This window comes from Pongo abelii, chromosome 23 (genome assembly GCF_028885655.2).
Source record: "Pongo abelii isolate AG06213 chromosome 23, NHGRI_mPonAbe1-v2.0_pri, whole genome shotgun sequence".
NCBI lineage: Eukaryota > Metazoa > Chordata > Mammalia > Primates > Hominidae > Pongo > Pongo abelii.
The window spans coordinates 44,826,551-44,849,837 of NC_085929.1; the positions used below are offsets into that span (position 1 = coordinate 44,826,551).

A 23,287-nucleotide genomic window follows, 5' to 3' on the forward strand; every position below is an offset into this window, starting at 1 on the left:
AATGGCACAATCTTAGCTCACTGCAACCTCTGTCTCCCGGGTTCAAGCTATTCTCCTGTCTCAGCCTCCCAAGTAGCTGGGATTACAGGCATGCACCACCACACCCGGCTAATTTTTATATTTTCAGTAGAGACGGAGTTTCACCATGTTGGCCAGGCTGGTCTTGAATTCCTAACCTCAGGTGATCCACCCGCCTCAGCCTCCCAAAGTGCTGGGATTACAGGCATGAGCCCTGTAATTCAATTTTGAAAAGAGGGTAATCAGGGGGAAAAGGCCAGGCAGGGCCCCTTTTTGCCAGCCTTGCCTTTCCCACTACCCTGTTGCTTTGAGCTGACCAGCTGCCTCCCGATGCCCCACTCCTCTGGCTGAGCACCTCTCTTGCTGGCTGCCCCTCCTTGGCTTGGGGCTGAGGAATGTGCCCCTCCTCACTACCCAAGCTAGCTTCCCATCAGTGATCCTGCCATGCTCGTGCTCCCAGGACCCCAGGCTGGCAGCCCCAGAGCCTCTCGATTCCTCCCTCTCTCTCAATCTGCTAAGAACAGACCTTGTGGCCGGGCACAGTGGCTCCTGCCTGTAATCCCAACACTTTGGGAGGCCAAGGTGGGCGGATCACAAGTTCAGGAGTTCGAGACCAGTCTGGCTAACATGGTGAAACCCCATCTCTACCAAAAATACGATTAGCCAGGCATGGTGGCGTGCACCTGTAATCTCAGCTACTTGGGAGGCTGAGACAGGAGAATTGCTTGACCCTGGGAGATGGAGGTTGCAGTGAGCCAGGATGTTGCCACTGCATTCCAGCCTGGGTAACAGAGCGAGACTCCATCTCAAAAAAAAAAAAACAAAAAAAACAGATCTTGTTCTGAAGCAGTTCAGTCATCCTGGCCTCCCGGACACCTTGTGCCTGGGTCGTGACCTCAGCTCCCTAAGCCTTCTTCCTGCCTCCTTTCTCTGTTCTCCAATCTCCCTGCGCACTGTTGCCAGATTCACATTCCCCAAGTTAACCTCCATCATGCCTCTCCCCCAGCAGCGGCTCCCCAAGGTCCAAGTGCTGCCTGATGGAAGTCAGGCGAGTGGGCCCGGAAGGGGTCAGGCTAAGGGGGCATAACAGTTTCTGTGCAGACAATTCTCCCCATGTTACAGATTAGGAAATCGGGGCTCAAGAAGGCCGAGCTGCTCGCAGCTAGGGAGTGGGAGAGCTTTCTGGATGCAAGCCTGCTTCTGCAGGATCGGACTTCTCCAGCCTCAGCCACTGTGACTTGTCTCCCTCCCACTCCCTGTTTGGACCTCCCTGAGTATCTCATGCTAGTTCCTACCTCTGGGACTTTGCACATGCTGTTTCCTCTGCTGAGAATGACTTTCCCCAGCAAAATCTCACTCATATCTCAAGGCTCAGGCCGAGCGCCTTTGAAACACCTTCCTTGATGATACCAGACACATTCCCACCCTCCTTTATCCTGAGTTCACACTAGGCCTCTCACACTGGATTCTGGATTGGGGTGAACCACTTGCTACTCTGAGTCCTTCCCCTGACTAGGCCATGAGTCCCTGGAAGATTCACACTTCATGTTTGAAACAAGGAGTTATCGCAACAGAGCACTTAGGAGGTACCTGGGACTGTGGAGTCAATGTTAGCAGTGTGGGCTGTCGAGCCAGGGCATCTTTTCTGTGCCTCAGGGTCCCCATCTATAAAATAGGGATCATATGGCCGGACGCGGTGGCTCACGCCTGTAATCCCAGCACTTTGGGAGGCTGAGGTGGGTGGATCACCTGAGGTCAGGGGTTTGAGACCAGCCTGACCAACATGGAGAAACCCCGTCTCCACTAAAAATACAAAATTAGCCTGGCGTGGTGGTGCATGCCTGTAATCCCAGCTACTTGGGAGGCTGAGACAGGAGAATCACTTGAATCTGGGAGGCAGAGGTTGCAGTGAGCCAAGATCGTGCCATTGCACTCCAGTCCGGGCAACAAGAGCGAAACTCCATCTCAAAAAATAAAATAAAATAATATAAGGAACATAATACACTAACCTTGCAGTCTTGTTGGGAGCAAAGGGTTGGAAATGGCCTGGCACAGGTGAACCCTCAATGAGCTTAGCCCTTGTGTTCATCTGAGGTCTCGTTGAATTCTGGCAACCCTCAGAAACAGGCATCATTGGCCGGGCGTGGTGGCTCCTGCCTGTAACCCCAGCACTTCGGGAGGCTGAGGAGGGCGGATCATGAGGTCAGGAGATCGAGACCATCCTGGCTGACACGGTGAAACCCCGACTCTACTAAAAATACAAAAAATTAGCCGGGCGTGGTGGGGGGCTCCTGTAGTCCCAGCTACTCGGGAGGCTGAGGCAGGAGAATGGTGTGAAACTGGGAGGCAGAGCTTGAAGTGAGCCGAGATCACGCCACGGCACTCCGGCCTGGGCGACAGAGCGAGACTCCGTCTCAAAAAAAAAAAGAAAAGAAAACAAACAGGCATCATCACCTCCACATTACAGAGGAGGAAACTGAGATGTGCCCGAAGCCCCCAAGATGCCAATCCTGTGCTCCCAACCCTCCATGCCTGCACCACCTCCAGCCTAGTACCGGGCACCCTGGTGCCTACACAAGCCCAGTTAGCAAGTGTTTTTTGTGGCATGAATGAAAATGACTCACCAGGTGCCTATTTGCCCCCTCTGGTAGGGGCAAAGTTTCCTTGTGATTATTTGGCATACTTAATAAACTGTATGGTTGACGCATTAATGTCACTTCCTTAGAGGCTGTCAGCCACTGCCCACTCCCAAACACTAGCTCTCTAAGTAAGAAATGCAGGAAGAAGCATGATGGGTAGAAATGGGGCAGAGCAGCAGGGGCGGGAAAGATTCTCAGATTATAGGTTTTTAGACAGCTTGACTTTCGTGTATGTAAACACCTTCATATCCAAAAAATAAACCAAAAAAGAGGAGGGGGAGAAGCATTAGCTTATTATTAAAATTGATGAAATAGGCTGGGCACAATGGCTCATGTCTATAAACCCGGCACTTTCGGAGACTGAGGTGGGAGGATTGCTTGAGCCCAGGAGTTCAAGACCAGCCTGGGCAACATAGTGAGATCTAATCTCTACAAAAAATACAAAAGTTAGCCAGGCATGGTGGCGCGCACCTGTGGTCCCAGCTACTAGGGAGGCTGAGGCAGGAGGATCCCTTGAGCCTGGGAAGTTGAGGCTGCAGTAAGCCATGATTGCACCACTGCAGTCCAGCCTGAGTGACAGAGCAAGATCCTGTCTCAAAAAAAAAAAAAAAAAAAAAGAACTATACTTTTCACTGTAAAAGACAAATATCAGCTCCTTATTCTTTTCTCTCAGGGCCTCTAGTTGGTAACTTCCACTCGCCGTCTGATGTCAGGTTGTCCATCCCAGAAGGTCCTAAGGTCTGGGGAGGCAGGGGAACTCTCTGCTGCATTCCCCTAGCACTTCATTCAACCAAGTGTGGGTAAACAAAATGGCTCTTCGCAGGCTGACCAACTGACCACTGACTCCCAGCTGCCACCCAGCCCCAAGGCCCAGGCTCTGCTTACCACCTGCCATTCCAGGGCCTACTGACATTTCCTGGCTTTGGGTAACACACCTGATACCTGATGCCTGTAAAGGGGACCCACCTTTACTTGGGCCTCACACAGCAGGAAACACTCCACCAGGCCGTGAGCCTGTGGGTCACTGGGTCTTGATGGCCAGCACTGGAAGGCGCCTTGAGCTACGTCCAGGATTTCAAAACGCCCGAGGGGAACCTCCCAGGGCCCTCCACCCGCTTCCCAGGCAGACCTGGGAGGCTTCGCTCTTGCTTCTGGGTTGAGACTGTGGCAATAATGGCTCTTGGGTTGACGAAAGGAAGTAAACTGTGGTGGGTAAATGCAGACGGACAGATTATTTTCCAAGCTGGTGAGACCAAGGCAGGCAAGGCTGAGCGCTGCCCTTTTATCAAGGCTTGACTGAAGGACCTTGCCCAGAGTCACTATCAGAGCTCGCTTCAGCACTCTCCCTCGTGGAGCCCTAGGGTCAGCGGTGGAGAGGGTCAGAGCACCCCCACAACCCCCACAGCGAGATGGCCTGGGCTCAAGTCTTGCCTCTGCCACCAGAGCTGTGACTGTGGGCAAGATATTTTACAGCAGGACCAGTTCCTTGTCCGAAGGCAGGGCTATTAACAGGACCTAACTCAGGATACTTGTGTGGATAAAATCATGTGTGAAGGGCTTTTAGGGCCTTGCTTCTCAAAGAGGGGTCCCAGGCCATCAGCACACCTGGAGTGTGCAGGGGGAAGCTCTCAGCCCCACCCCAGCCCTCTTTACAAGACCCCCTCGTGGCACCTGTGTGCACTCGTGTTTTCAAAGCCCCCTGGACATCCCAACCACAGCCCAAGTGTTGTGAAAGTAGCCCCAGCCACACCTGCCTCCAGGGTGAGGGCTTGTTCCTCACTGACTCCTGCTGATCCCAGCAAGACCCACTTCTGGGTCTGCAGGGAGAGGCCCTGACGACACAGAGGTGGACAAAGGGCTGCCTGCATCACTTTATCTTTTCTACTTTATTACTTCAAATTAACAACCACAATAAAGCTCAAAAAAGTCCAATATTTACACAGGAAAAAAGTACAAAATTCCCCCCAAAGTTCTTCAGTATTTTTTTTTCAGTTTTTTAAATTACAAAGTAATAAAAAGCTTTGCTCTTTAATTAAAAAAAAAAAAGGAAAAAGGGGAAACAGAGGTAAATAAATTAGGAAAACACACACATGGAGAAAACAAACAAAAATAAAATAAAATAAAAACAAAAAGGTGTTAACTAGGAAGGATGGGTTAATCCAAAACCCAGCCCTGACCCCAGGCTCCTCCTCAGAAAGGTGGAACCAGGGAGAGGGGGGACCCCAGGTGACTGTCAGGACCAGGAAGTAATTTATAACTCAGAGCCAGATGCCTTCTGGAAGCAGTCTCCATGGATTCTGCCCTAAAACCAGGAATGGAAGATGAAGCTGCCACCGGCTGATGACGGGCTGGGTGGGATCGGTGGCAGCGAGGACCCTCTGAGCTCTGAGGGATGCGGAGGTCACCGCCCACCCCCATGTCCTTGTTAGTAGACACAGGAGAACGGGAATTAGGGCTGGCAGGCGGGGTGGGCCGTGGCACCTGCTGTCTTGGGAAACACAGGTCAATACATCCACACACACACACACAGGGGACACCGGCCCCCACCACCTCCCCACCCACTCCATGGAGAGGCAGAGGAGGAGGCTGGAGGCCAGGGGGATACTGGAGAAGCCCAGCACGGGAAGTCGGCCACTGTCATCTCAGAGTGGGTGGGGCTGTGCGTATCTCCTGGATTCTGAGGCTCAGGAAACTCGGTGGGAACTGCCTTTGACTGACTACACCACTCCCCAATGATGCTCGAGGGCCGGCTTTGGCTCTGGGACCTGTCACTTCTCCGACACGGACCCGACCCGTTTCTCTCCAGGCAGGTGGTGGGTGGGGGCAGGAACAGGAGGCCGGGCAGGCCCTGGCGTCTGGCTCCTATAGCCTGGTGTTGTCAGGGGAGCATCTGGCAGCCTGAAGGTTGGGGGCAGCGGGCACCACAAGGGGGCAAGAATCCTTAGTGCTGAGGGCATCTCATCTTCTTGCCATTGGCAAAGAAATCAAAGAAACAAACTCCATCGTCGGTTTTGTGCTGGGTTTTTTGTTGTTCTTTTGAGTGGTTTATTTTTGCCATCTTTTTTTTTTTTTTTTTTTTTTTTAAAGAAAATACAGTGAAGACACTAGAAGGGAGAAGGGAGAAGACAGGTGAGGTGCACAGCTGTCTCTGGCTACTTTTTTTTTTTTTGAGATGGAGTCTTGCTCTGTCCCCCAGGCTGGAGTGCAGTGGCACGATCTCGGCTCACTGCAACCTCCACCTCCCGGATTCAAGCGATTCTCCTGTCTCAGCCTCCCGAGTAGCTGAGATTACATATGTGTGCCACCACACCCGGCTAATTTTTGTGTTTTTAGTAGAGATGAGTTTTCACCATGTTGGCCAGGCTGGTCTCGAACTCCTGACCTCAAGTGACCCGCCTGTCTGGGCCTCCCAAAGTGCTGGGATTACAGGCACGAGCCACTGCACCTGGCCCCCCAAACTCCCGTCTTCTCGTCCCTTGGTCTATCTCCCTCTGGAGCCAGAGCCTGGCTCAAGGCCCAGCACGCTGGGAGATCCATCTTCATGTGACACAAACAGATTCTCTCCCTTCTCTGCCCTCCTGGTGAGCATCTCCCCACCCCACCCCCAAATATCTGCCCAGCCCGCCATGGACAGCTTGGTTCCTGGGCCTGAGATCCGAGGAAGGCCAGCCCTGTTCATGCCTCCACTCTCTGTGTGGATGAATTTCTACAAAACAGACCACACACAGATTGTCCCAGTGTGAAGTCGAGTCCCCTGACGTGTCGGGCTACTGCCTACAAATGGACACACGTTCCCCAGAAAGCTCAGATTATACCCTCGAGAAGCCCAAAGAACCCCTGCTGCCTCCCCTTCCCCAAGCCAGGCCCCAGAGAGGGGCGTTTCCATACCCCGCCTCAAGGCCTGGTGCAGTCAGAGAAGAACTAGCAGGCTCATGCTGGCCAGAGGGCCTCTCCCAGTCCTACTACAGAGGCCTAAAAAGGGCTCCTTTGCTTCCTCCACAGCCCTGTTGTGAGTCTTGTGCGGGAATTAACTTGCGTAACAGCCCAAAGGCTGAGACAAGGCTAATGCCGTGGGAGAGGTCAGAGTGTGAGCCCATGGACCCGTCTCTGCTGGGAACCAACCTTCCAGAATATGTTAAGGCAGAAGGAGACAGAGGGCTGGCTGAGGGCAGAAAAAGGTTTTCCAGCAGAAACTAATCCATGTGGGGTCAGGCCTGAGCATAGAAACCCTTGGCCCCGAGTCAGGCAGGCTCTGAGGTTTTAAACTCCTTGAGGCCCCTTAGAGTTCTGGGGCGCCTGGTACCATCTGCCACTGCCACCCACTCCTCCACAACACATTGGTCTCTTTCTGGGGCCCTGGGAGCTTCTAGGCTGGCTGGGCTGGTTGCATCTGCAGCAGTCATGAACTCACCTAAGCAAACACTGGTCCAATGGGGGCTCTCCTCACTTCCCGAGATGGTCAAATGGCACACTTGTCTTTTGAGGGTGGAGAGGGAGAGAGAGGGAGGGACAAGCTTCAAGTCAAGTCCCTTAGCCACTGGCGATGGAGATTTGGCAAGTCTCTCCCCACTGAGGAGGTGTACCCCCACCCCCACCTCCATGCAGCCCCTCAAGCTGAGGGAAGGCCTGTGCGATTCCAGTGACTCTAAGATGTCCCTGTCTGTAGCTACGAACATTGCCCAGGGAGGCAAACCTGCTACCTTAGTAGATAGCCAAGAAGGGTTCTCTCGCAGGACTCCCTCCTCGCCCACAAGCAGGAGGACGAGGGCAGGGCTCCCACCTACCTCTACCAGGCCACCTGCCCTGGGCAACTACAGATTCCCACTTCCCAAGTGTCCCCATCCAAACATAGCACCAAAGTAGATGGGACCTCACCGCCCCTACACCCCATGCTCTTGCCAATGCTCACGGGGGCTCCTGGGGGCTCCCTGATGTCAGGGAGCAGGAACACCTCATCTCTGAGCCCCTGCTGCCCACCCTGGCTGGGCCCCTGGCAGTGAGGGCTGAAGCCCAGCCGTGCCACTTGCCAGGGAATGTTACTGCCCTGAGCCTTGGTGAATGACTTTGCTCAAGAGGGCTCATTAGACCTCAGAGGATTAAATGAGGCCAAGTCCCGACTCAACACAAGGGGTTCACTCCAAGGCAAGCAGCGTCAATGGAGAAGGAAGAACAGAGCCACGGCCTGACCTCCCACTGGGTGGTCTCTAACTCAGTTGTGAGGCCCAGAGGGACTGGCAGGGGGGCAGCTCACCTGTGAGGCTGGGATCCGGGAGACCTCTTGCCGCCCAGTGAGGTCTGAGGAGGAGACGTTGGCGGGCGCGCCCCTGTGCAGCCTCATACTCACCTTCCTCTCCCGGTCGACCCGTGAGATCGCTCTGGGAGAAGTATTGCCTGGAGGGAGAGTGGGAAGCCACCCTCAGAGTAGACACGAACAGAGCCCCCCACCCACCCTGAGCCCAGCCCACTGCCTGAGTCCCTGCTCACCAGCCGGCTGGATGCGGGAGGCTGGCGTGGAAGCCACGGGCTCGGCGGCACTGCGGAGCCGGTTGGCAGTGGCCCCCGTGGGTGGGCCAGGGGGCAGGGCTCGGGTCGCGGACCCCCGTAGCTGCCCCATCCTCTCTTCGCGCTCGTGTTCTCGCCGCTCCCGGTCCACGTCCTCGGGGTTCCGGGCTGCACCCTGCAGGGATGCAAAAGACACCGGTCAGCCCCAGAGGCCAGGGTGCTCTGGGCCCAACAGCCCTGCAGGGCACAGCAGGGGAGGGAGGCCGGGTGGGTATCTCAGAAACCTTCTGCTCCAGCCTCCCCGACAAGTGCGGGAAGCCATGACCCACAATCACACAGCACAGAGACACGAAGCCACACAACCACCGGAGGAAGGAGAAAGCAGGGGTCTGGGGGCAGAGGGAGGTCAGTCAGCCCTGCTCTCCTGGGATGGAGCCAGAGCCAGGACAACTAATGCGCCCAGGATGATCAAGAGCACCTCTTGGCCCTCCTGGCCTGGGGCTGGGCCTGCCCTGGCCCCGCTCTGTGTACCAAGAGCCCTTAACTACTCAAGGTTGCCAAACCGAGCAGGGAAGCTGTTTAGAGGCCTCTAGCAGACTGGCTAGGGGTGTCCAGAGGGGGAAAAGAACAGGCCCAGAGTCACAAAACTAGTGGAAGGCTGGGCTAGGACTCAGACCAGCTCTCCCGGTACCTAGCCAGGGGCTCTTTTCATCAGGGAGCTGTCCTTCCCCTGCCGGGACCTGGCAATGGCTTCTGGCAGGTGCAGTGGAGGCCACAGCCAGGAGGCCCAGGGAACCCACACAGATACCGCCTGCCTTGGGACAGAAGCTCAAAGGGAGCTGGAGAAGAAAATGGGGCCACGTTCCTCACGGAGGAAGAGGCCCAGCAGGCAAGGCTGGAGCAGAAGGGATGCCCTAAGCCCCCAGGTGCCCTGCTGTCCAGCCACTGCCGCCCCTGGTGCAGGAGGAAGTGAGAAGGGGCCAGAGAGGAGCATATGTGGGGGCAGTGCCCGACTGCGTTACCTAGTTCATCCCGGGGCCGTCCGCAGGGAAGGACAGGGGGCTGGCAGGAAGGGGGCCGCATCTGTGGAGGAGAGAGCTGCGGGCTGAGTTGGGGGCCTGCTCATGGGCCACAGGGTGTGGTTCCTGCAACCCATGTCTCTCCCAGGAGACTGGCCAAGAGGTGGGGGTTGGCCCTGTCTTTAAGCAACTCCAGGAAGTAGTGGCTAGGACCAGAGTGATCCCTGAATCTTAGTGAGGCACCAAGTCCCAGAGAGGCCTTGTGACCTGCCTGGGGTCACACAGCTCAGGAAAGAGCTAGGGTCTGAACCCAGGCCTCTGCCACCTAGTCCCACTCTGCTCTCTGCACCCCAAGAGGTCACTGTTCAGAGCCTTGCCTTAGAACATTCTAGAAGATCCATCTTCCCATCCTCCCATCCAGAAGCCTCTCAGGCAGGCCTGGGACCACCGGGGCTCTAACTCCTGACCTCCGGTCCTCACCCCGGGCTCCCACTCAGTTGCAGGCTGGCAAAGAGTGACTCAGCCAGAGCCACGGCAAAGCCTGGGGAGGAACACGAGCTGTGGCACCTCCATGCCAAACCTTCTGCGGGTAGGGTCACATCAACCCTGCGAGGCAGGTCAATCTCATTTCCATGCTTGGGATACAGAGGCTGTGTGACTGGCTCCAAGGTGTGGAGCCTTGCAGCCAGCAGCCAAGCAGAGGGCTGGAGCCCTTGCCCTTTGTGAGCCCAGCTGGCTCAGGTCATTGCCAGCCCGGAGGCAAGAAGTGGGCGACTCTCCATGGTCCCATCCAACCCATAGGACGCAAGAAACACACAGCAGGGAGCTCTCTTGGTCTTTATTGCCCATAGAAAACACAAAAGGTCAGCAAAGTCACACGAGCATCCACCCGTCATCACATGGACCTCTGTCCTTGGCTGTGTTGAATTCCTTCCCGGCCGGCTGACTGGACCTCGGAACACAGTGGTTGTATGTGCTGAGAGTGGCTTCCAGGCTCCAGGGAACCACAGATCCCAGCACCCCGGTGCAGAACACAGGGTGTCCCGTCTACTGTTGGGTAGCATGGGAAGGGCCTGGCCTCAGGGTGAAGGTTCCCATTGCATGTTTTCCAGGTGCTTCTGCCAGGGGACTGCTGGAGGTGGTTCAGCTCACTACAGTGGCCGTGGCAATGAGTCAGAGATTGGCAAAGGATAAGGCTGTGGGTGCCTCTGCCCAGCTTCTAACTCCAGAGCCTGCCTCAAGAGCCCTTAACTCCAGGAAGGCGGTCAGACTAGCAGCAGTGGGTGGAGAGGTGCTCCTGGCCTGGTTGGAAAAGAGATCTTGCTGGCTAGACAGTCTTGTGAGACTCCATAAGGGAGGCACCTAGAGCAGTCATGTCCACAGAACGTTCTGGATGAAGGAAATGGTCCCGTCTGCCTTGCTGGATGTGGTGGCCACTGGAGGGCAGTGGCATAATCTCGGCTCACTCCAATCTCTGCCTCCTGGGTTCAAGCGATTCTCCTGCCTCAGCCTCCCAAGTAGCTGGGATTACAGGAACACACCACCATGCCCAGCTAATTTTTGTGTTTTTAGTAGAAATGGGTTTCACCATGTTGGCCAGGCTGGTCTTAAACTCCTGACCTCAAGTGATCCGCCCTCTTTGGCCTCCCAAAGTGCTGGGATTACAGGCATGAGCCCCCACGCCTGGCCGACATTTCCAGTCTTGATTAATTTTAATTCATTAAAAATGTGTCGCATGTGGCCAATGGCTACCATCTTGGACAGTGTCTGTCTAGAGAATACAAAATCCATTCTTGGAGTTGTGCTGAGCTGGAGGGCCAAGCCCATCACGAACCAGAGTTGGGAGTGACTATCTCGATGAGAAGTGCCCAGTGCCTTCTCATGGTGGAAAGAGCTGGTCCCAGGTGCCCAAGGCCATGGGCCCCATTTGGAGCCAGAAGGTCTAGGGTGAAGTCAGAGAAGACGCCCCCTGCCAATATCCCATTTCCACCCCTGCTGAAAAGGGCAACAGAGGCCTCTCCCTGAGGTCCCTGGCCTGCGAGACCCCCATTCTCTGCCTGACCTCTGTCTCACTCCTTAGTGAACAAGAAACCCAGACAGAAGAGAAGCCCAAGACCAATGTGCCGACCTTGGCTTCCAGGAGAACACAGCCTTGGTCCTAACCATCTAGCAGGGCGGCTGAGGGCCCTGCCGTGAAAAAGGCACACCAGGATGAAGCAAGAGGAGGTGTTTAATGAGTTCAGGTTCAACAGAGAGGCTGCCGACGGGGTCTGGCTGTGAGTCTGTCCTGGGACCCGTTCCCACCAGGCCCCTTGTGGGCGGTGGCTACCATCCCTCCTTCAGGCTGTCCTGGCTCTCAAGGACCCCATGGCAGGGCCTTTTCCACCATGGCCTCCACTGTGCTGCCATCTCTTGGGAACAGGGGGTCATCCCACCCACCCAAGAAACACTCCCTCAGGCCTGGCCCCGATGGGCTCAGGCACACCTGGCGACATCAGAAATAGGGCCCTGGAGTCCAGACCACAGGCCAGTAGTTTTGGGGGGACAGCTCCTCCACCTCCTCCACCTCTTCCATGGGCCTATCTGGGGAGCTCTGGGTGCCCAGGGGCGCCGGGCACCTGAAAGGGACAAAAAGCACAGCTGAGGCTCAGCCTCCTGCGCTCGCTGGTCAAGTGGCAAATTTTGGAAAAGCCAGACCTCAGAGGATCCTTACCAGTACGTGGGTGAGTACGTGGGCCCGACACAGGGACAGGGGCGGGGACAGAACAGTCCCTTCGCTGTCATGGGGCTGTCACGGGGCTGAGCCTGGCTCGAGGAAGCCCCCTTTTCCAGAAGAGATGTGAAACAAGACATACGATTTCACAGATTCCAGAGCTCTGAGTACGGCCGGCCAATGCTGCTCCCCACCCAACCCCACCCCCGGCACTCTTAAAAGAGGGAAACAGAACAACTGCCTAGCCAGACCCAGGGGCCCATGACCAAGAAGAAAGAAAGCACCATGACTGGGTCCAGGCTGGCCAGAGGGGCCACGGTGCAGGTAGCCGCCTGGGATGTGCAGAACAGGAGCAGCAGGACGGTGTAGGCAGCGATCAGGGCAGCAGGGGGCACCGCCAGCACCACCCATGCCCTGTTGCGGGCACCCAGGAGGGACCCCAGGCGAAGCCAGGTCCTCCTTGTTCCGACGGGAGACAGCGCCCTGCCTGGGCCCTGCTGCCCATGGCGGCACAAGCTGTCAGCACAGATGAGGCTGGAGGGCTCTGGGACCCCAGTGAGGTCAACCACACTGTCCAGCTCATACCTCCCATCTGTCGGAAGCCCCACCCGCCACCGGCTCACTCTGGCCCTCTGAGTCAGGGCCTTCCCCATCCAGTCCCCCAAGCCCGCCTTGGCCTCCAGGTGACTCACGAATTTCAGCATGTTCCAGTCGAAGACGTAGTCATAGGAGAAGCCCTGCCGGTGGAAGAGGTTGCGGAAGAGCTGACGTAGGTAAGAGTAGTCGGGCTTGTCGTCAAACCGCAGGGAGCGGCAGAAGTTGAGGTATGTTGAGAATTCGGCTAGGGGGTGTTGCAGGGGATAGAGAAGGCCACCGTAAGGCCATGCTCCCAGACCCCCTGCAGCCAGTACTGCCCTAGCCACCCACTGTCCCTAGATACTTCCAATCTGAGAGGCAAGAAAAGGAGGCAACAGAACCATGGCCTTCCCTACCGTGATGAAAGCCTGGCCTGCCTGTGAGCAGAGCCTCTGCCGCTTTCAGAGCAAGGGAAAACCTGCGAACAGTGGCCAGGAGCCTCTGCCAGGTAGCCGGATCCAGGAGCCATCCATGCCCACAGCTCTTCCGCTGCCCTCACCAAGCACCCTGGGGCCCGCAGATCAATCGTTGCCATAAATTCAAAGGACTGCAAGAGCCTGACGGGACCTTCTAACACAACCTAAGCAAGAGGAGGAAAACTTCCAATTCCTCCTCAAAAAAACTGGGGAGAGGGCCCTTGGGAGATGAGGCAGGAATGTGGGCTGGGAAGCAACAGGTGTAACAGCCAGGCCAGGGAAACCGGGCCTTCTGGCTGTGCCAAGGAGTGGCAAAGAGCCAGGGGTTACTGCTCAGGTGCCAAGGGCTGTGGGGCAGCCCAGTGTGGGCTTTGTTGTTGTTGTTCCTTTTTTTTTTGAGACGATGTCTCGCTCTGTCACCCAGACTGGAGTGCAATGGTGCAATCTCGGCTCACTGCAACCTCCGCTTCCTAGGTTCAAGCAATTCTCCTGCCTCAGCCTCCTGAGTAGCTGGGATTACAGGTGGGGCTAATTTTTGTATTTTTAGTAGAGATGGGGTTTCACCATGTTAGTCAGGCTGGTCTCGAACTCCTGACCTCATGATCCGCCTGCCTTGGCCTCCCAAAGTGAGCCACCACGCCTAGCCCCAGCGTGGGCTTTGTATGGCCTCACCTTTCCCTTAGTGCCTCAGGGGCCCCCAGGCATGTCCCCTCCCACTGGGCTACTCACAGGGATAGCCTTTGCAGAGGACCTCGATGGGCGTTGACATCTTCTTCTCGCTGATCCGCTCATACTTCTGGCGCTTGGTGGCTGCTTTGAGCCCCTGCCAGGGCAGGGAGCCCAGGTTGAAGTACATGAGCACGTAGCCCAGGCTCTCCAGGTCATCTCGACGGCTTTGCTCTGCACAGAGAGTCAAAGACTAGGTGAGGGACAGGTGTCCACTCAGGCCCCTAACTCATCCTCTGGGTCATGCTCCTCACCATGCACCAGGACCCTCCTGCCCCCACACTGGATGTTGCTCACTGTATGCATTTTAAACAGGCACTGCTATTATCCTACTCCTACAGAGAAGAAGCCTGAGGCAGGACCTTCTCAACTTAATTTGGGCCTAGTTTTTCCAGCTCAGGCACTTCATCATTCAATGACTATGACAGGGCACCTACTGCCCCCTTGCCTGGCCCACCTCGTGGAGAGGTCACAAGCTTCAGCATCAGATGGGGCCAGGGTCAAATCCAGCTTTGGCATTCGCTAAGCTGCATGACCTTAAGCAACCCATGTTAAACCTCTGAGCCCGTATCTTCCAGCCTGCACCAACAGGGCACAGGAGGAAGCAGGGCCAGGGAAGGCGCCTGGCACACACAGCTTGGCTTACAAGGGGGAAGACCCGACTGTGCAAGGACATGGAATAAGCCTGAGCTTGCGGGCAGACGGGGTGGGGACTTTCTCACTAGAAAAGAGCCTGGGGGCCTCCATCAAGGTAGGGGGTGAGAGGGCTCCAGAGAGCTGGGCCCTAGCCAGTGGCCCCAGGTGCACACTGCTCCAGGCCTGGCTCCCTCACCAATGCCCAGGTGCGTGTTGATGGAAGCGTAGCGGGCCGTGCCGGTCAGGTTCTTGTTTTCCCGGTAGGGAATATGCTGGTGGGTGCGGGCGTCCCGATACTTCTTGGCCAGGCCAAAGTCGATGATGTAGACCAGGTTGCCCTTCTTCCCCAGCCCCATGAGGAAGTTGTCGGGCTTGACATCCCGGTGGATGAAGTTCTTGGAGTGGATATACTCGATGCGGCTGATCTGGGGAGGAGGAGACCATCTGTTCAACAGAGGGGCCCTTGCCCAGCGCTCTGGGCCAGGCAGGGGCTGGGGCCACAGAGGTGGAAAGGCAGAGGGAGAAGGGTCTGCCTTTGACCATGAGGGTAATTAAGGGGCAGGCCAGAGAAGGCCTCCTGGAAAATGTGACATCAGGATGAACTCTGAAGGGGGAGTTCACCAAGTTGGCTATGAGACAGAGAAAGAGAGTATTGCAGGAAAGCTAATGGGAAGATCCAGAAATGAAGAGTCTGCTAGAAAGGCAACTGGTTCCCCATGGAAGGCTTGCCTGCCCGGCCCCACACTCATAGGACTTAGGGAGCCAGAGAGGCAACAGATGTGGGGTAGGGGCAGGCAGGGAACACGGGGGAAGCCTAGACCAGAAGAGGTGACAGTGGAGTGCAGTGGCAAAATCTCGGCTCACTGCAACCTCTGCCTTCAGGGTTCAAGTGATTTTCTTGCCTCAGCCTCCTGAGAAGCTGGGACTATAGGCGCGCGCCACCACGCTCAGCTAATTTTTTGTATTTTTAGCAGAGATGGCGTTTCACCATGATGGTCAGACTGGTCTCAAACTCCTGACCTCAGGTGATCCGCCTGCCTCGGCCTCCCAAAGTGCTGGGATTACAGACTTGAGCTACCTTTTCAGTCGAGTTTTTAAAACTCAAACTAATATCCATGCATATGCCGTGGCCTCTGGCTCTGGCCCCAGGTTCAGCACAGCTCAACATCTCCTGCACCTTTCTTGAGTTTCACACTGTGAGGGGCTGTGGCGACCCTCTGCTCACGCACCTTCAGCCTACATCGCAGGACTTTTGCAGACCAAGATTAAAACCCCTGTACAAGATCTCCACATTCCATTCCAAGTTCAAAATTCTACAGTTTTGTATTTTTAAGAAGCTTTCCTCCCTATGCTGATGAAGGGCTTAGTACTTAACAACAGCCTGTTAGAGGAGCCTGTTTTGGCAAGGTGCTGAATGGTATCTCACCTAATCCCCTCAACAACCAACAAAGGAGAGACTCTCACATGAGGCCACTGAGGCTCAGAGAGGTTCAGCATTCACCTACGGTCACTGGTCTGGAATAGGACCCAGGTCTGTGTGACCGACCGCAGGCTTTACATTACCCACGGCAGGCCAGACGTGGTGGATCACGCCTGTAATCTTGTGTAATTCCCATCTTGGGAGGCCAAGATGGGAAGACTGCTCGAGACCAGGAGTTTGAGACCAGCCTGGTCAACACAGTGAGACCCCCATCTCTATTTCTTACAATTAAATGATATTTTTGAAATAAATAAATAAAACTACCCCAGGAAGAGTCCCAAGCCCTGACTCGGCAGGTCTGGAGTTGGGCCTGAAATCACATTTTAAATAAACAACTTGGCTGGGCACGGTGGCTCACGCCTGTAATCCCAGCACTTCGAGAGGCCAAGATGGGCGGATCACTTGGTAAAACTTTGTCTCTACTAAAAATACAAAAATTAGCCCAGTGTGGTGGCGTAGGCCTATAATCCCAGCTACTCATGAGGCTGAGGCAGGAGAATCGCTTGAACCTGGGAGGCGGATGTTGCAACGAGCTGAGATCACACCACTGCGCTCCAGCCTGGGCGACAGAGTGAGACTCCACCTCAAAAAATAAATAAAATAAATAAATAAACACCTAGAATTCTACAGCCAGTGGCCAAGGTCCCCTAGCCCAGGCCCATCCTCTGGCATCCTCTGGGGGCGAGAGGCAGGGCTGGTATCCTGGGCCCACAGGCATCTGGCTGGGGATGGAGGGGACGGGGACTCACCATCTGGTCGGCCAGGAGCAGCACCGTCTTGAGGCTGAACTTGCGGGAACAGAAGTTGAACAGGTCCTCTAGGCTGGGCCCCAGCAGCTCCATGACCATCACGTTGTAGTCGCCCTCAGCTCCGCACCACTTGATGGACGGGATCCCCACTGGGGGTCAAGTGGAGGGCCTCTGTCAGGGGTCAGAGGCAGCCAGCCACGCCCGGCCCACCCTGCGCTCATGGTTGCCCACCGCCACCCACCCGGCGCCCGCCGCCGCCCACCCTGCGCTCACCGCCGCCCTGCATCATCTTGTAGAACTTGCTCTCGATGTGCAGCTGGGGGTGCTTTGTCTTCACACACTCCAGCTTGATGGCGACTTCCTCACCAGAGGCGATGTTGGCACCTGCCCGGGGCAGGGAGGCAAGGGACCAGGGTCACCCTCGAAGGCCAGGCAGTCCCAGGCGCCCCACTAAGCATTTCTAAGATCTGGCGTGCGCCGGGCCCGGGGCCATCTGCCCTTGAGGAGCTCTTGGGGGAGGCAGGGAAGGGGGCAAAGGAGCCCCGGCAAAGGGTTCTTGAGGGGAAAGAAGGTCAGCACTGCGAGGCACAGAGGTGACACACAAGGGCTACCCAGGGCCACTGGTTGGGGCAACAAGGAGGCCCGATGTGAGTGGGGCAAGGGTCAGGGATGCAAAAGGCTCACAGATCACCTAAGGGAGGGGGCTGAGTCCCGGAGCAAATACGGGCAGCGGGGTCTGTCGGGTTGAGATGGTGGCACGTGCAGAGAAGAGGCCCAATGGGGCTGGGCTGCCGAACACACCAGAACAAGCCAGGACCACCCTGGCCTACAGGATGAGGATGGGACAGCCGCAGCAACCCCTCAGTCAATGCGGGTGCCTTCAGAGGCAGCCCCGCACATTCTAATCCAGTGTCTCATTCGATTCTCACCCCCCGTTGTAGAGATGAGAAAACTGAGACTCAGCTCAAGGTCACATGACCTGTAAATGGCGGCCTTGAGCATCAACCCCGGCTCTGCTGGCCTCCAGCCTAGGTCAGAGGTCCTGCCTGCACCTCCACCTCTCCCCCAATCCACTCCTGGCTTCTCAAGGGACTCTAAGAAAATACTCTCACACACACCAAGGCCCCGCTGTCTGCCTGGGCCCACCGCCCGACTCAAGAAGTCACAAGAAAGGCCAAGCCCAAAGTATACCTTGCCTCAGTTTCCCTAGCTGTATGCGTGGATGAGATGAAGGGCTGGGGCTAGGCTGGGCGACAGGGTGTCTCCTTCTTGGAGCCAGCAGCGAGCCCAGCAGCAGGAGTAGGACCGTGTCGCAACAGCACACAAACAGGCCAGAACAACCCCCAGGGACACAGCCTCAGGAGGAGTTCAAGACAGGAGAAAGGCAGGACCTCACATCAGAGGAAAAGATGAGACTATTCATTAATAACGTTCCTGGAACAACCGGCTGGCCATCTGAGAAAAGACACCGTGGCTCACACCACAACCAGGAGAAATCTCAGGCAGAGGAAAAGTCTGTATATAAGAAATAAAGGTGGGGGTGTGAGTTGGCACAGCCTCTGTGCACCTCTTGTGTGAAGCTGAACATAAACAAACGCTCGCCCAAGCAACCCCACTCCTGAGTGTACGTCCTTCAGAAACACGTGTGCACCAGGGGGACAGGACAAGGATGGACACAGGAACAAACAGCCCAAGTGCCCAGCAGCAGCAGAACAGGAACAGTGGCGCTGTCACCAGGGAATCCCAGGTAGCAGTGAAGAGGAAAGGATGCCTGCTTCACACAATGACCCTGGTCCCAGAGGTGCACTCCTCACAGCAGCCAGAGGGTGGAAACAACAAACATCTGTCACAGATGCAGGGATGAACGGAATGCAGTGCCTCCATGCGGCGGAATATTATTCAGCGATAAAGAGGCATAAAGTACCGATACACGCTACGACACGAGTGCACCTTGAAAACATTCTACCCGAGGCCAGGCATAGTGGCTCACGCCTGTAATCCCAACACTTTGGGAGGCTGAGGCGGGTGGATCACAAGGTCAGGAGTTCGAGACCAGCCCGGCCAAGGTGGTGAAACTCTGTCTGTACCAAAAATACAAAAATTAGCCAGGCACAGTGGCGGGCGTCTGTAATCCCAGCTACTTGGGAGGCTGAGGCAGGAGAATCACTTGAACCCAGGAGGCGGAGGTTGCAGTGAGCCGAGATTGTGCCACTGCACTCTAGCCTGGGTGACGGAGTGAAACTCTGGCTCAAAAAAAAAAAAAAAAAAAAAAAAATTAGGGTGCAAGCACAGTTCTACTTGTTTCCATATCAAAGCAGGCAACAAGACTGGACAATACAGATTTAAACACGAAAGAAAGGAAAAAGATTAAATGTCAGATGGTGGTTCCCAGGGAGGGACACCTTAGGCCATGCAGGTATTCTATATGTATTCTTTGCATCCACTCAACGTTTAATAAGAAATAACGATGAAATGTTAGAAGAAGGGAGAATTGCCTTATAGCCTTGGGGTTAGGCAAGGCTTTTATTTTTATCCCTGATTCAAAATCCTGAAGCCATTTAAAAAAAAAAAAAAAAAAAAAAAAAAGCTCCTTCCTCTCCAAAAATTAAAAAAAAAAGCATCCCTTCTGCATGGCAAAAACACCGGAAATAAAGTCATAAGAAACGTACTCACTTGCAATTCTTATCACAGGCAAAGTGCTAATATGTAATGAGCTCCTACAAATCAGTCAGAAAAAGACTCAGCAGAAAATAGGCCAAAGGATTTGAAACACACACTTCACAGAGGAAGAAATCATTAATAGAAAAGCCTTACTCATAGGGAAAGATGCTCAACCTCCCTGTAAGAGAAATGCAAATTAATATGATCGTGAAAAGACCATGCTTCACCTAGGATTGTCAAAAGTCTTACGAGATAACACACCCGTCTGTCGGCAAGACTGTGGGGTGGCTGAGCACTCCTCCTCCCAGGTGTCGAGGCGTGAACTGCTGAGCCGAGCCGCCACTGGAACGGGATTTGACACCACTCAGCCCTGACCAGCAACCCCGCTTCTGGGAGTTTACCCGACATCCTAGCATGGTGCAAAACAAGGCGGGGACAAGGCTGTCGGCTGCAGGCTGTTTCGAACAGCAGAAGCTTGGAAACAACCCAAATGTCCCTCATGAGGGGGCTGATTAAATAAAAGAATAGCCCATCCATAAAACAGAATACAATGGAAAAAGAACGAGGAAGCTCTCTCTGCACACAAGTGGAAAGATCTCCAAGATACAGGAAGTGAAAAAGCAAAGCACAGAACAGTGTATACTCCACACTCTCATTTCAGTTTTCTTTAAAAAGGTGGGGAACTAAGTATCTGTGTTTGGCTCTAGCTACATAAAGAAACACTGAACAGAAACATGACTCTACAGGACTAAGTGGGTCAGGGAGGAAGGCGCAGGGGATGCTTCACTGGATACTGTGTTATAAGTTGCAATTTCTTTTAACACCTTTATTGAAATGTAATTCAGGTAACTCTCCAATTGACTCACTCAAAGTGTGCGACTCACTGTTTTTAGTATATTCACAAGCTTGCGCAGCCATTACCACAATCAATTTTAGAACACAGTCAGCGCTTCCTATCAGCATCTGCTGTGGGTTCCACACCTGCCAATTCAACCATGGATCAAAAATACATGGAGGGAAAAATAAAAAATAACAATACAACAATAAGAAATAGTTTGGGTGCAGTGATGCACAACTGTAGTCCTAGCACTTTGGGAGGCTGAGGAGGATTACTTGAGTCCAGCGGTTCGAGACCAGCCTAAGCAACATAGTGAGATCCCATCTCTACAAAAAATACAAAAATTAGCCAGGCGTGGTAGCACGTGCCTGTGGTCCCTGCTACCTGGGAGGCTAAGGCAGGAGGACTGCTTGAGCCTAGTAAGTCAAGGCTGTGGTGAGCTATGATCACACCACCACACTCCAGCCTGGGTGCGCGTAGGTTATACACAAATACTACAGTTTTTTATATCAGGAACTTGAGAATCGGAGGATTTTGGAATCTGAGGGGGATCCTAGAACCTATTCCCCACAGGTACCGAAGGTGGGGGGCTGTATTTTCTTTTTCTTTTTGAGACAGGGTCTCAATCTGTCACCCAGGCTGGACTGTAGTGGCACTAACACAGCTCACTGCAGCCTCAACCTCTGGGGCGCAAGTGAGCCTCCCACTTCAGCCTCTCGAGTAGCTGGGACTACAGGCCCAAGCCACCACACCTGGCTAATTTTTATATTTTTTTGTAGAGACAGGGTTTGCCATCTCTAGGCTGGTCTCCAACTCCTGGGCTCAAGTGATTCACCTGCCTCAGCCTCCCAATGTGCAGGAATTACAGGCATGAGCCACTGTGCCTGGCCCAGGAGGGCTGTATTTTCATCACCCTGAAAACACCTGTAGCCTTTAGTGGGCTCAGGTCCTATCTCCTCGCTCCATCCCCTGCCCCCCAACTAATCTATATTCTCTCTCTATGGATTTGTCTTTTCTGGACATTTCACAGAAATAGAATCCAACAGAATCATACAACATGTGATTTTTTGTGACTGGCTTCTTTCACTTAACACATTTTTGTGTTTTGATTTTTAGTTTTGAGTATTTGGATTTTTAATAAAAGAAAAAGAAAAACAATGAATAACTCAATCTAGCCAGCAACAGGAATGAAAGTACTTTGCAAACTGTAAAGAGCTTTTGACACATCAATGCTCGTCACTGGGATGAGCCACACAGATTTCCAGGGGGCAGTGAGGATCCTTAGAGTCCCCTGGCTATGCTCCATTTCCCCATGAGCAGAGAGGCAGGAGAGTGCAGCAGTTAAAGTGTGAGTTTCAGAGCCAACCTACCAGAGCCCAAATCCTGACTCGGACATCCCTTGGCCAGGGGTCCTCGGACAAGGCACTTCACCCCTCTGAGCCCCAGGTACCTCATGTGTAAACCGATGACACTATCTGGCTCATTAGGACGTTCTGAGGGACAAACATGCTTAGAAGAATGCCTGGCACACAGTCAACGCTCCATGATGTTCGGCTTGGTGGGAAGTGCAGCCCCTAGGCTAGAGACGAGCAGGTGTCCACCCAGTGGGAGGAGGGGAAGAGGGAGTAAGCCATGCTACGAGGAAAGGAGAGCCTCCGGAAGGGCAGGCTGCAAGGGCTCCTGGCTCCCAAACAGGACTGTACTGGACAGATAAGAGAGGTCACGGCACAGGCAGAGGCCCAACAGGAGCGGGTGCAGCGGGAACCCTGGGGTGGCAGAAAAAGACAGTGGAAGACGTGGGCAGGGAAGAAATCTGAAGGGTCTTGAATGGCCGGCTAAGATCCCGGCCTTCAGCCTGAGGAACCAAGAGCCATGTTCAGGTGTGTGATCACAGGATCTCTCAACCTTGGTACTACTGACACTGGAGCTGGAGAATTCCTGGTTGTGGGGCTGCCCTGGGCACCGCACAGTCTAACAGCACCCATGACTTCCACCCACTAGATGCCAGGGCACCCCCTGCCCCCTGAATTGTAACAACCAAAAGGTCTCCAGATCTTGACATATGTCTCCTGGGGGACAAAAATCACCCTGTTGAGGCTACCTGGTGGATACGAAAGGCCTGGGGGAGGCTAGAGGGGTAGTGGAAGGTCTGGGAAGGCCACTACAGAGACCAGGCAAGAGCTGACGGTGGCCCTGCCCGGTCAGGGTGCAGAGACTGATTGACACTTTGGAGGCAGGGCCTGCAGCACTTGGCGATTCGGCAGATGTGTGCAGGGAGGAGAGGTGCTGGGGAGGTGCTGGGGAGGTAGTGGTAGACAGGGCCCTCCTCCCCTCGAGCCCTTACCCCACCCTTCGAGTACTAGTGTTTGTATTTCTTTTTTTTTTTTTTTTTTTTTGAGACAAAGGTTCACTTTGTCGCCTGGGCTGGAGTGCAGTGGCATGATCTCGGCTCACTGCAACTTCTGCCTCCCGGGTTCAAGCGATTCTCATGCCTCAGCCTCCTGAGTAACTGGGATTACAGGCAGGCACCACCACGCCTGGCTAATTTTTGTATTATTAGTAGAGACGGGGTTTCACCATGTTGGCCAGGCTGGTCTCAAACTGCTGACCTCAAATGATCTGCCCGCCTTGGTCTCCCGAGTGCTGGGATTACAGGCATGAGCCACCGTGCCCGGCCTACTGTTTGCATTTCTGTTTGACATGTGGAAAAACAGACACCAAAGGTCAAATGATCATATGCTACAAACTTCCCAGGGACAGGGACCCAAGCTGCTAGGCAAAGCCTCTGACCCCCACCAAGTGCTGGAAACCTGCCAGAGCTGCCTCCCCCTGCTGCAGGTCCTGCCACCAATGAGTTCCTTGGTGGCCTCTAAATTCTATCAGGAAGCCGCCAGGCTTTTCTCTGAGCTCCCTTAATTCTTACAACCACTAAGCTGAGGTTCAGAGACGTTAGGTAACTGGCCTGAGGTCTGACAGAACTGGATGGGGCACAGCCAGAATTTGAAACTTAGTCCCCAAAGTCCCTGTGTTTTTTTTCCACTCAAACTCCAGGTGAGGCCTCCTGGCAGAGGCCGTGTCTGGGAGCTAGCTGACCATAGACGCAGGGGTGCCCCACATGCGAAGGCCTAGAAGCTAGAACTGCCCGATTTCAGGAACAGAAGATACCCCATGAGTCAGACACAGTGGGGGGACTGCCAGTTCCCAAAACGAACTTGGACACAGAAAAGGGCTTGGACTTAGCTGGCCCTAGAGGG

The 23,287-nt window shown here is 54.6% G+C and overlaps 1 protein-coding gene across 44 annotated transcripts in view; it reads right to left on the reverse strand.

The window, feature by feature from the left end:
- CSNK1E (casein kinase 1 epsilon) overlaps nucleotides 1-23,287 on the reverse strand; it is a 61,671-nt gene that overhangs the window by 13,678 nt on the left and 24,706 nt on the right. For 7 of the 44 annotated variants that reach the window (XM_063723074.1, XM_054543451.2, XM_024239915.3 and 4 more), the window contains 9 exons: nucleotides 16,808-16,918; nucleotides 16,535-16,683; nucleotides 14,502-14,730; nucleotides 13,673-13,843; nucleotides 12,584-12,732; nucleotides 8,142-8,334; nucleotides 7,909-8,048; nucleotides 7,069-7,133; nucleotides 4,525-5,761 (listed from right to left, as the gene is read on the reverse strand). In XM_063723074.1, the coding sequence (XP_063579144.1) occupies nucleotides 7,101-7,133; nucleotides 7,909-8,048; nucleotides 8,142-8,334; nucleotides 12,584-12,732; nucleotides 13,673-13,843; nucleotides 14,502-14,730; nucleotides 16,535-16,683; nucleotides 16,808-16,918 (1,175 nt within the window). In that variant the 3' untranslated portion in view covers nucleotides 4,525-5,761; nucleotides 7,069-7,100. Of the gene's footprint in view, nucleotides 1-2,027; nucleotides 2,270-3,133; nucleotides 3,247-3,623; nucleotides 3,861-4,524; nucleotides 8,049-8,141; nucleotides 8,335-9,181; nucleotides 9,243-10,001; nucleotides 12,733-13,672; nucleotides 13,844-14,501; nucleotides 14,731-16,534; nucleotides 16,684-16,807; nucleotides 16,919-23,287 lie in introns of those variants that run through there. The other 37 variants (XM_063723065.1, XM_063723061.1, XM_063723063.1 and 34 more) reach the window with 15 other exon arrangements.